Below are 13,064 nucleotides of genomic sequence, written 5' to 3'. Positions count from 1 at the left end.
TATCCCGTACAGGATTAGCGCGGGAGTCGTGTGCGTCAGCGTCCGTTTGGACCTGGATAAACGTCTGTGGTTTAGACCTTTAAGCCAGCGATGAGGTGATGATGATGATGAATTGATTGATAAAATAAAAATGATCGTACTCACTTCAATGTGATTATTTCTGTTGTAGTGCAGGTTGAGCACTCTGTACAGTTCGGAGTCGCCCGCCACGTGGAGGTCGTCCGCCGTCTTCAGGCCTTCGCTGATGGCCTGCCGCGCGTACTTCTCCATCTGGATGTAGTAGAACTCCCTGTAACAATAATAGAGCACCTTTTAGTGGTGAAAGAACCTTTAAAATTGATCGTATCGAATCGATTAAACTATGATAATGATAAAACTATAAATAACATTTTAAATTTTCAAAAATTCTTAGAAAGTTTCATGTCAGGATTCGGAAAACCATTTTCACTTCATGTTTCCCTTATATTAGATAAGTACTCGTAGATAACTCCACAACGACTTGACATTTACCGATCCCGATGCGGGATAATAACTGGCAGTATTCAAGCTTTGTATTGAGTCGTATAGTCTATCCCGCGTCATAGGGTACGAGCACCTATGCCGGGTACTGTAATAGGAGCGGGTGACGTGTAGGCAAATTCACCTGCCGTGTGACACTTGACGGCACAATGAAAATATAAAAAGCTCTCGAAAGTGGAGGGCGGAGAGGATTTGATTAGTCATTTTCGCTCAGTTCGCTCGTCGCATCGCTCAGCTATCTTCGCCTCGCTTCGCTTACAAGAGCGAATCGAGAGTCTCGCGAGGCTAATTACTTACGAGTTTGCATTCAGACAGGCTAATTCAGTTTTTCGCGTCTCGTCGAGTGACGCGTTACTTTTGGAAAAATTGTTACCGGTTTATGGAAGGGCTTTAAGTCTCCTTTTTATTTCGACATGCAAATTTCAATTACGTTTTGGATTGCTCTCTTTTGAATGCTCTTTATGTTTATTATTTTATTAAACTGCGCAAGCTAGAATACAAACAATAATTTTTTTTACGGAAAGCTGTTAAAGAAGAAGCAGCAGTTAAGTACTTAAAGAAGTATGGATATAGTAGATTTGTTTATATTTACATAGATATATCTACATGTGTAATATTTAATAGACACTTATCAAAATATTACCAAATAAGTAGCTTTTATGAAATGTGTCATAAAATCCTTTCGAAGTAAATCAAACTACGATATTAAAAAGGAAGCAGTTGAGAACTGCGAAACCTGAATCACTCAATAGTGAGCTATCAATCGACGCGGATCATCTCTAAGCCACTTGCGCGAGCGAGCACACTCGAACCTCTCGCTCGCACACCGGGGTTTCTATTATTTTTTAATTGGCACTCTGCGAGAGATTGCAGCCTTACTAATTGAGTAAGTAAATGAAGTGTCTTAATAATTAGATGTCTTTTTAGCTGGTGAGAGGCGCTATGATGTTTAGGTACTCACGCTACTCTCGACGCCTGGCCGTATTTTCCTAATTAGGATAGGGATGCAACGCTTACAATGTTGGTTGACGTTAGGGATATGTCACAAAATAACAAACTATCATCATAAGGCAAGACATTTTTAAGCAGTGTTGTACGCTTTAGTAGATCCAATCATCATCATTCTTATCAACCAGATCAACCGATAGACTTCCACTGCTGGACATAGGTATCTTGAAGGGACTTTCTCACTCCACAATCTTGCGTCGCTTGCATCCGACGGCTCCCTGAGACTTGTTTGATGTCATCTGTACCAATTTGCCAACTCGTTTAGCTATGTCAGTTACTCTAGTCTCTCTACGGATCTCCTCATTTGATCACGTAGAGTAACTCTCTCCATCACCCGCTGAGTTACTCTGAGCTTTTTTAAATGAGGCCCATAGTTAGCGATTTGTCTCGTAGATTAGATTAGATCCGTAATATTACCTCTGTCATCACTGGCAACAGTGGGCAACACGCACTGTTCGAAGACTTTTGGCCTTCAAGCATTGAGGAATTTAGAAAGAGGTTTGACTCGATCCAATAAATAAATTAAATATAAAATTATGAATCATTAATGTATAAGCATTACAAGTGAGTATGTTCACGTGGTGAAAATATTTAATGTCATAAATATTAAGCCATTACTGATAAGTATAACTGTTTTAACAGATGTGGCTATTAAACAAGTCGGAGCAACGGAGTGGGTGATGACCGTTTTTAAACATAAGTGTTCCTTCTAATTATTATAAGTGCCTTAAAATTAGATGATATTTGAAAGATCATTGACCGATAGGAAATTCTTTTCTGTAGAATAGCGTCTTTGGGGCGCACGTTTATTATTCCAATTTTAGTGTAGTCTATGCATAAGAATCTGGGACCACGCCGGTTTAGTACCCCAGAAAAACCTTGATTATTATGGGATTAATAGAAGGAACAAGAATACTCAATGATGAGGATTAAGACACAGAGAGACATATAGTATAAGGGCCTGCCTAGACGGGAGACTCTTGTCCGAGGAGGACAGAAATATCTGAAGCGTAGATAAAATAATATGTCCGCCGCGTTATGTGATGCAATTTCGATATATAGGAAAGAAAAGTGTCTCCACGCACAACAGACGGAAAATCCAGTCCAGAGTGAAGAAAGAAAGAAGAAGAAAGAAAAGTGCCCCAAAGACTGTCTCTCGTCTGTGCAGGCCACAAAATTTCAAACTAGGTATATTATAGGTACCTACTTTTTCGAATTTAGTAGGTATCGTAGATAACATAATAAAATTTAGCGTATTGGAAACTCCGATATCTCTGGAATTGCCAATCTGTTTGCTGGGCGCCTTTAGGTATATAAAAAAAAGAGTAATGGCAAGATTATTCTGTTTGCAAAGTAATTTGTAGGCCGTTAACGTATCCGTCTGTATCGACCGATTCCGATAGGCATGCGGGCGGCTTAAGTAGGTGATGCGAAAAAAGAAATTACCCCAGAAACGGTACTCAGTGTGAAAATGGAAATATAGACGCTATAATACTGTTTTACCTACATTTACAAATGTAGCTTACTTTTAACAAGGTAATGTTAAGTTGATTCCACAATAAATTCGCACTTTTCAACCCGAATCTGTTGACATCCATTCGGAATAAAAATGTGAATTAAAAACCGTTGCTGTGGGAATCAGCTGTTGCTATTGTGCACGCATTCGTATAACGAATTTTTGGTGATGAGCCCGTTAAAGAAAATTGTACCTTTTTATCACCAAATAAAGTGTAATATCGCTTAATTTGACGGATGGTATCTTACGCGAAATTTTTGACGCGACAGAAAAAATCCAAGAGGATTGTTATTGTCACCGATTGAATTTAAACGCTAAACGTTACCTGATAAAGTTTATTTTCTTATGAATAATTTTTCTATTGTCCGTGCTTTTCTTAAGATATCGCATCTTGCGCCTACCTGGGGCTACGTCTTGAATGTCATTGTTTAACGAAGGCAGTTGGTCTTTTTTGCAAAAGTTTTTTGGAGTCGTGGCATAACTTTAGCATGAATTTAAATTGTAGATAAGTGTCCGCTACGGTTGGAGCGAAGCGGACTGCAGCGACCAATACTAAGTTGTAAGTATTGTTCTATAGTATAAGCATCATTATCTCAATCCATTGTTGGCTTACTACTGAGTACTCAGAATGTGAAGTGTTTAAGCTCCTCACGCTGGCCATGTTCGGATTAGCAGATCTCACACACTTTTGAGAACATTATAGAGGTATTTTATACGTATGCAAGTTTCGTCACGCTGTTTTTCTTTGTCGATAAAGCAAGTGATGTTTAATAGCTTAAAGTACACGTAACTCAAAAGTTAGACCTGTAGGTAGAAACGTGCGCGGGATGGGACCCCGGAACCCACGAATTGGAAGCCGACGTTAACCACTAGTAGGTACTTACACCGCTTTAAAACTATAAGTAAGCACTTAAAAATTATTAACGACTTTTTATTTTGATTTTAGCCTAACACTGTGGCTAATTCCATTGTACACAATCTCTAAACTAAACTAAAATGTCACGCCTAAATTTATTGATATCCCTTTCATAATGTTGCTTGCGGAAAAGGATCGCACTAGATTTAGACCTGTTAATTTAGTTTAGTTTAGATATTGTGTACAAGAGAATCGGCCCCATTATCACTGTATTTTTTTAAAGAAAAGACACTAATGTGATAGTTAATCCATTTGCCCTATGTTATTTTCTACACTATAGTAAATTGTGTAAATATTCATTCAATTTAGTTGATTTGCAACATTTTAAACCCCTTTTGTTTTGCGAGTCTTAACCGCAGAGGGGTCCCAAGGAGAAATCTCGGCGCTAATGTCTTAACGCTCCCCTCAAGAACATTCGATTCCCGTGTGAACCAAACACTTACGGTAGACTTGAGAATAAGTATAGGGGACGAACTGTCTTGAGCTTCATAAGACACTTGCTTATGCCCGCGACTTCGTCTGCGTTGACTACGAGAATTTCAAGCCTCTATCTTGCCCCCTATACCTATATCCACTATATAAGGTATAGGGGGTAAGATAGAGGGGGTATGTATATATACCTAGGACACACAATCCAGTTGGGAAGGTTCAATTTCGAGAAAGACTTCAGCCGCCGAATCCAACTCGGTCAGCGTTCATGAAGCTTCGAGATGTCTTCTTGTCCGAAATTCATGAGTGCTTGAAAACCAAACTCTTTGAACAGTGCGTGTTGCCAGTGATGACATATGGATTCGAGACATGGTCGCTAACTATGGGCCTCATAAGAAAGCTCAGAGTCACTCAGCGTGCGATGGACAGAGCTATCCTTGGAGTTTCTCTACGTAATCAAATCAGAAATAAGGAGATCCGTAGCAGAACTAGAGTAACCGACATAGCTCAACGGGTTGCGAAGTTGAAGTGACAATGGGCAGTGCACATAGTTCGTAAAACCATGCTATAAGACATACCTACCTGCCATTTTAGGTCGACGGGAAGTATCCTATAGGTTTCTTGACAGACACGACAGACATACAGACAGACAGACAACGAAGTGAGGTACAGAATCCTAAGAAAATAAAGCCTCTTTTCAACTTGTATACATCTTGTATTTCTTAAACTTTTTTAAACTTTTTCATAGGATAAGCTAATAAAAAAATAAAAATTAATAATTAAAATTATTTATGCTAAATATTTTTATTCCATCATTTCATCAGCGTTTATTTTATAAGTATATTTTATTAAAATCTAGTAGGATGCCGTTTCTATTACTTTCTATTCTATAGTTTTAAGTAATGCCTAAGATCTCCGAGGGGTCAGAGTTATTGTTGTTGCTTTTTTATTTCTTCCTTTCGTTGTTGACTCATTCGGTAGCTACGAATCTTTTTATTCCAAACTCAATGTAAATTTACATTTACTCACAACTAATTTTAGGCTATGGCTTTGACAGTACGGTTCAATTAAGTGATATGGATTACCCTTTTTCGCTGACCATAAACCAAAAAATCTAAAAAATCTAAAAAGTAACTAAATATCTATCTATGAGTGATCCTAAGTATAAAATCATTAGATATTCGACACCCAGACTCTATAACTGGTACAGAGGCAATGCAACTTTTATAAAACCACAAACTTTAAGTAAGTAGAAAAATTAACGTACCTCTTATGTTATTTGTAATCGAAAATCAACTAAAATTATTCGTACCACTACCGGCAACGACGAGCCGCCAAGCGATTAAGCGTTCCGGTACGATTGCAGTCATGGAGTAACTTATCAGTTATATCATTCGTTTTGATTTATAATGCGAGTGTCAAAATATGCGGCACAGACGTATTTTTTGATTTGGTTGACTTAACACCGCGATTTTTTACGCTCCTTATTACCTATGGACCGATAGACTTACTAGATATTTGGTTTTAATTTCAACTTGATATCTATAGCACCAGACAGGCCGAGATAGCAATCGGGGAGGAAACACTCCGCACAGCCGCAAACCCCCCGCGCTAACGCTATGCGGGTGACCGCGAGGGACGTGCGGGTGTACGGCGGAATATACCTCTACGCGTTTCTGAAAAAGGGCCTTGACAGACAGATAGATAGACGGACTACAAAAAGATCCTTTAAAATTCCTTTCTTTCTTTTGAGGTACGGAACCCTAAAAAGAAGGTAAGTTAGCTGTAACGTTAGCTGTAACTAAAAATACCGTTAGTCTTAGATTTGTGTCGAATATGGGTCAAAGTGGTGTATTGACTTGTCGGCTTGCAGTTATTTTATGACAGACGATGCGGGCTATATCTGTTTGCTTATGAGGGGTAAGAACCATTCTCGCTCGAGATATTTACGCTAATTAAGACGTTTTTTTTATCTCTACTTGTATTTGCATAATATACAAGCCATTAAAGTACAGTTGACTATTTTTTACTAAGTAGGTTTGCCCGCGACTTCATCCGCGGGGTTTTTTAAAAATTCCGCGGGAACTTTTTGGTTTTCAAAATAAACAGTACAATAACCTAAGTGATATTTCAGCGTATACGCTATCTCCATTCCATATTTTAAAAAAAACATACAAACTTGTACATTTATAATATTATACTAGCTTATGCCCGCAACTTCGTCCGCGTGTAATACACAAATTTCAAACCCCTATTTTACCCCCTTATGGATTGAATTTTCAAAATCTTTTCTTTGCGGATGTTTACGTCATAATACGTCATAAGCTATCTGCATGCCCAGCACAACCCATCCCGTGGTTTGAGCTGTGCGTTGATAGATCAGTCAGTCAGTCAGTTTTTCCTTATATATATATATTAGAAAGTATGAAAATGCTTAGTATTTATAAGGCATATTAACCCAGACAAACAGAGTCAGATGGATAATAAAATTAAAAATAATTATGTAGGTAGGTGTTGAAAACGTGTAAATAACTTACAAAAGTAGTTAAATAATATGTTTATCGCTAAATGAAATAAAATAAATATCTTTAAGAAATCGCAGACGGAAATTTCAATTGTATTTTTTTGTTTTTAAAGTCGCCCGTGCTATAATTTATTTAGGTATTAATTGCGTAGACCGCAGTTTTTTTGTTAGAACTAGATTGAATTAGCTCTATAAAAAAATTGGTATATATGACCATGACAGTCCTAAAAGCTGAATACCCAATAGGCAATGAACGCATGTAAAAAAAGATCCCCATAAAGCGTATAAAACTAAGGGGTGCGTAATTTAGTTCGCAACTGAAAAATAGTTCCCAGACATTTCCCAGTGACTTCACCAAACACTCATTTCGATCGTTGCCAAATACAATGGTTATTAAAACCTGATGCCGGCTCAAATGATATGGGGAGGTATTACGTTATACCCATACCTACCTGGTAACTACTACATAGGTAGCTTTGCGTTTGTGAGAGTGGACACAGTCCAGCTTTACTACAGCACGGCGGAATGAGCCGTGTAGAGTAAAAAAGCGATAGAGGGAGGTAATATTTACTTTTTTTTAAATTTCTTCCGATTTTTTTATTTAACGCCTGCTTTTTGTAAGGTTTAAACTGCTCCTCGTATGCACTATACAGACTAGAAAGTCATAAAATGTCAATGTTTTATTTAGATTAAGCCTTTCGTAAATTACTTAGGTACCTATTATGTAACACATAATAGGTAAGTAATGTACAAAAGGCTAACTTTTTTTTACAAAAATATTGTTTTGCTCGTTGAAAATGACTAATATTCCACTTTCCCCTCTAAATAGCGTAAACCCTTGTGCTGGAAATAGGTACGACAATATTTCTCTAATATTGTAATATATTTGTGTAAAAGTGTTTTTAATAAATAAATATTAAATATAGTGCGCGACAGGTAGAGATGGCAATAGGAGTGGGGGCGCCCCGCACACCCGCACAGCGCTAACCCCACGCAGTATAGCGCGTGTGATTGCTAATGTAGCCCTATTTTCTTTGATTTTACGTCACTATAGCCTAAAATTTGAAATATAGTCGATTTAGAAACAAACCGAGAGTTTCCTCACTCTAGTTCACTCTTGTGAGACACCGGAGATATCATTACTTTGAAAATTAATATAAGACAGTTGGCTTAGTATGAAACCAGCCATGTTCCATGTAATATCGTGTTGGAAAAGTTGATCCTGTACCTATATGAAGAGTGTAAAGTTACGAGAAAAGCGCCGCGTCTGTTTATTTGTTCTCTGTGGAAAAGTCGCACGGCGCTGCGCACACATGCACACGGCGCACACATAGGCGCAAGTAAAAGCGAGTAAACTAATACCGGGCCGGATTAATGCTTCAGTTAGTGAAAAAACTTTTTTTCAGACTGCGCCGTCCGACACAGGGCCGCACTCAGACAACGTTCAAAGGAAAATTATTAAGTCATGCGATATTACGTAATATGAAACATAATATTAAAGAGTTTACTCGTCGGAACAAAGCTGGCTATGTTAGTTGGAAATTTCACTATCGCGATGAAAAATGTTTGCTTACCTATTCATGGAAAGTGTCTTTTCAGAATGGCGTTTTTGATTTGGAAAAACGTTTTGTGGTTTAAACAATTCATACGTTACTATTAAATATTTACCTTAAACATATAATTATATTTTAGGAAACAAGGAACAGAGATTTTCGTAGGTGCGGATCAACACATTTCTGAAAAGCGGGCAATGTACCTACTGGTTCTGCAAAATGTAAATGTTCATGGATGGCGATAATCACTTAACATCACGTGATTCGATTGCTCGTTTGCTTGCTATATAAAATATACTTGCTTTCTGACCTTATTGTTTAAGACTGAAAGGACAGACAAACAGTTCAATATAGCAAGTTTTATTAATTAGTTGTCATTTCAAAAAAATAGATCTCTTACGTATAAAACCATAAGTTATCATTAAAACGAATGTCGTAAGCCTACTTTATGCGGGCTGTAGACGATAATCTATGCCTCTATACAACGGCAACTTTCTCGCGAATAACTCCCTCCCTTATCTTGTAACGGAAAATCTAAAATTGGCACACGTTCGTTTAGCAAGCGAAATATTTACTTGATGAAATAAATTTTAAGGAAACTGTTAAACTGAGTTTATTTTATACACCTGCTTAATCTATCTACTATATATATATAACAAATAGGAAAAAATTATGTGTTGAACATAAACAAGAAATAATTTAATAACAAAATTTATATTCATAGTAAAAGGGTATCTATGATATTATTTAAACGAAGAAAGAAATGGCATTGAACACTTTTATTATTATATAGATGCAATTTTTATAACACGGCTTTGTATAATTAAAAACATTACCTAGTCTACCTTTGTAAGTTTCCGTCATACAGTTCAACCACGATTGGGCGTAGCTATATTAGTAATTTAGGCTATTTATACTTTAAAATTGTCTAAAGTACGTTGAACAATGAAATTTCTAGCACTCCCATACCTACTTTATTTTTTTGGGTTCTGCTGCTGTAAATAAAACAAAATCAAAACAATACTTTGCAAGTTTTTTTTTACAAGCGACTCTAAGATATAAATATCAGATTAATGCCAGTTTACATGTCAGATTAGTTTACTTGTAAAATCAAAGAAAGGCCTCAGAAAATCAAAAGAGGCCAGACCCAGATCCAGCTCAGAGAATTTTTCATGTTAAAGCTATCTCTCTCTCTCTGTACGACGTATTCTTCACTGCTGAGGGTCGTGATCACATAGATAAATAGCAGGGATTTTCTTGGGATAATAATGCGCATACGACACCTCTAAGAGTGCGATTTCGTATCAGGATGATTTATTAGTTCGCAATTATGACCATTATCATAAATCAGGACCAACGTTCTCTCCGAGGCACGAGAAAGAAACGAAAAGGCCAAGTTGGGACTACCAATATCCACCCCTCTAGTTACTAACTTTGGTCAATGTTGGTCAGCGCAATCGGCTGATATGCACTGTCGCAAGAACCACACATTCAAGTCACCTAATATGGAGATGTCGTATCATGAGTATTTTCTATCTTTTGCCTCCATACTAAATGACTTACGTACAGTGTTAACGTTCCGAACAAAATTTTTTGCGGGCTGCAATACGTTTTCGATGTCCAGTGTCATACTAATTTTTACAGCATCACAGAACAGGATTTTCGTTTGAAATAGATTTTCTATAAGTACCAATTATTTAGTTCAATAGTGAACTGTGGTTCAATATTTAGGCACAGTTTTGTCGTTAACTTGAAAAATTACACCAGGGCCCAAGGTTAGTGTCGTGTAAATTTTTACTTTCATAGAAAAATTGTTCGTCATCGGCGAGTGAATGTCGAGTACGGACCTGGCTAATGACTCCCTCGCTGACCTGCCTCTGTCTTGTACCCCACGCTTCAAAAGTTCAGCTCATTTGAGTGCTTGCGGAGATTTTATTACCCCAACTATACTCGGTATTAAAATTTCGAAAAAAAAGGGTTGAGCAGACGCGAGCCGTTTAAGGGCCGCATAAAGCTGACCGTTCGCGGTTACTTGATTTCAGGATTAGTTCGCTAATTACTGTTTTGAGACAGTTTCAAAAAGCGGGCCTCTTCTTTATTTTTAGTCGGGCTGCTTTGAGTGTACGACTCGTGCCTACTAGACGAGTAATTAATGTTATACGAGATGTGAAATACAGTGTTTTATTTCAATTACATATAGAACTACTTGCAATAGCATCGTCCGGTGAGGATATATTAAGAATGTTATTCCTACTATGTACCTACCTATCTCGGCTTTTCTGTACGAAGTTTGTAAGAAGCTTGTATCATCGTAATTTTACTCTAAGGTATGATATAAAGGCCTCATGTTATCAAAATCACCGAGTATATTATTGTAATTAAACATGTTAAAATAAAAAAATATCATTCTTTTTATTTATAAGATGTTAAGTAGATTTCCATTATGGTTGACTTAAGTTACCAATAATTTTGATTTTCTTGTTAAATATTTTGCGTTTTAGGAACACAACAGTTTTTTGAGTCACAAGATACAAAATTTATTTAATTTTTTGGGTGATTTACTTATTTTTATTATCTTATATAGGTACGTGTAAGTACCTATATGTAAATATGTACGTATACCTACTATAAAATTATGATATCGCAAACGTAATGCTAGTAAATTGAAATGATATTTATTGCATATGAGATATTGTATTGAAAACAAACACGTTTCAGTAAATTGGTAGGTATGTATAATAAAATAAAATAAACAAACTAATAATAATAATTGTAAAGCGTTTTTGAAGAGGCGTAGTCTAAAAATGGCCGCTGATAAAATATTTAGCAGAGAAAAAATTACGATACAAATGCGAACCAGATGCATCGTCATGTAGATTTGTTTTATCGAGACAAAAAGTAATACGAGAGTTTTGATATAGTATAAGAGACGGTTGCATAATTTCGGACATGCATATTTTTCTTTTTAGGGTTTCATAGATACGTCCGAATGAAAAACGAAATTGACTCTCTGTCTATCACAGCATAGCCAATTTGCGTCGAATCTACTGGACCGATTAAGTTGAAATTTTACCTAATAATTTCTGAGACCATAACAGAAATAAATAAGTAAATTTTGAACATGGGGGTCACTTTTGGGGAGCAAATTATCTAACTATATAAAAAGCTTTTCCTTTTTATATGACTGACTGACTGACTGATCTATCAACGCACAGCTCAAACTACTGGGCGGATCAGGCTGAAATTTGGCATGCAAATAGCTATTATGATGTAGGCATCCGCTAAGAAAGGATTTTTGAAAATTCAACCCCTAAGGCGGTAAAATAGTTAGTTAGTTATTATATTGAATGCGCGGCTTAGTTTTTTGTGGGCTCTTCTCAGACCTGGGTGCATTTGGAACATTAGGTAATTATCACCATTCTATCATTATCTTTAAAAAGTGTACTAACCTACTTTGAACAAATAATTTGGCTTTGACTGTACCAACATCTCTATTAAAACACAAAAAATGTTTTTACCTGTGTCCGTTATAGACTTTGAAACCATCCAACCTATATGCCCCAAACCAGATTCATTAGAAAGGCAATAATACGATGCCGGGTATCCGCTAGTGATACTTATAGATAAATCAAGGCACCGCCTCTCGATCTATTTGTTTTATCGTGACAAATAGTAATGCGAGATGTTTTAATATGAAGGGTGTTGATCACGTGTCTAACAATAATTACTTTAGTGTTGGCAGGCGTCATTACGTCAAACCGACTTGCCATCGCATTTTCAGTTTTACTCAAGTTATTTCCCCGGGGGTTGTGTCATTGCTATTTATTACTAAGATTTCCACGGCTCGAGTTTTCACTTGAACTTGTAATGAGTATAAGTATAATGGGGATTCTTTTTTTTCTAGATATAATACCTACTACTCTCACGTAATAAAATAAATCAGTTTGCAGGGTTTTTGAAAAATAGATACGTATTCCGCATCGATTACACATATCTGTGCCTAGTGCCTACTCTCTGTTAATAAAACGGTTCAGGCATTTATTTTGCAAGACTTTTGTAAAGTCTGTCTGTTACCTATTGGCCATCGCATCGGTTCTAAGTTATGATTACATATATAAGAAAATACTTATGAATTTATACTATCAACGAGCTGCGAAGCTCAGGATGCAAAGGGCGATGCATATAGTTCGAAGAGCTGATAGATATTGGGGTGTCAAGATGCTGGAATGCCGGATACCTACCTCGCCCAGGGAAGTGCGGCTTAGAAAGACGATCTGTACTGTGCGCTGTGATAATCCTTTAAAATGCTCTTTGAGATACGAAGGAACGAAGAGGTCAATTAATTTGGACCTCCAACCATTCAGTTACCAACCTGAATGTGCCTTACTAAATTATAACTAAGTAAGTTTTGTAATTTAGTTTCAGATTGAAATAATAACTTTATCATGTTCAACCCATAGCTGGTCCCTACTGAGCATGGGTCTCCTATCAGAATGAGAAAGGTGTCGCCATAGTCTACTACGCTGGCCAAGAGTGGATTGGCAGATTTCACAATGATGATGATTTGAGAACAATCTAAATATATAAAAGAAAAAAGGT

General features: G+C 36.8%; 2 protein-coding genes across 4 annotated transcripts in view; one reads left to right on the top strand and one right to left on the bottom strand.

The window, feature by feature from the left end:
* Nucleotides 1–13,064, top strand: part of dsx (transcription factor doublesex) — a 439,846-nt gene that overhangs the window by 221,773 nt on the left and 205,009 nt on the right. The window lies entirely within an intron of this gene.
* Nucleotides 1–13,064, bottom strand: part of LOC117990904 (homeobox protein prospero-like) — a 145,696-nt gene that overhangs the window by 6,099 nt on the left and 126,533 nt on the right. For all 3 annotated transcript variants that reach the window (XM_069504520.1, XM_034978401.2, XM_034978402.2), the window contains one exon: nt 145–289. In XM_069504520.1, coding sequence (XP_069360621.1) covers nt 145–289 — 145 coding nt within the window. The remainder of the gene's footprint in view (nt 1–144; nt 290–13,064) is intronic.

The sequence above is a fragment of the Maniola hyperantus genome, chromosome 18, assembly GCF_902806685.2.
Source record: "Maniola hyperantus chromosome 18, iAphHyp1.2, whole genome shotgun sequence".
Lineage (NCBI taxonomy): Eukaryota > Metazoa > Arthropoda > Insecta > Lepidoptera > Nymphalidae > Maniola > Maniola hyperantus.
This window is presented reverse-complemented; position numbering and strand designations above follow the sequence as displayed.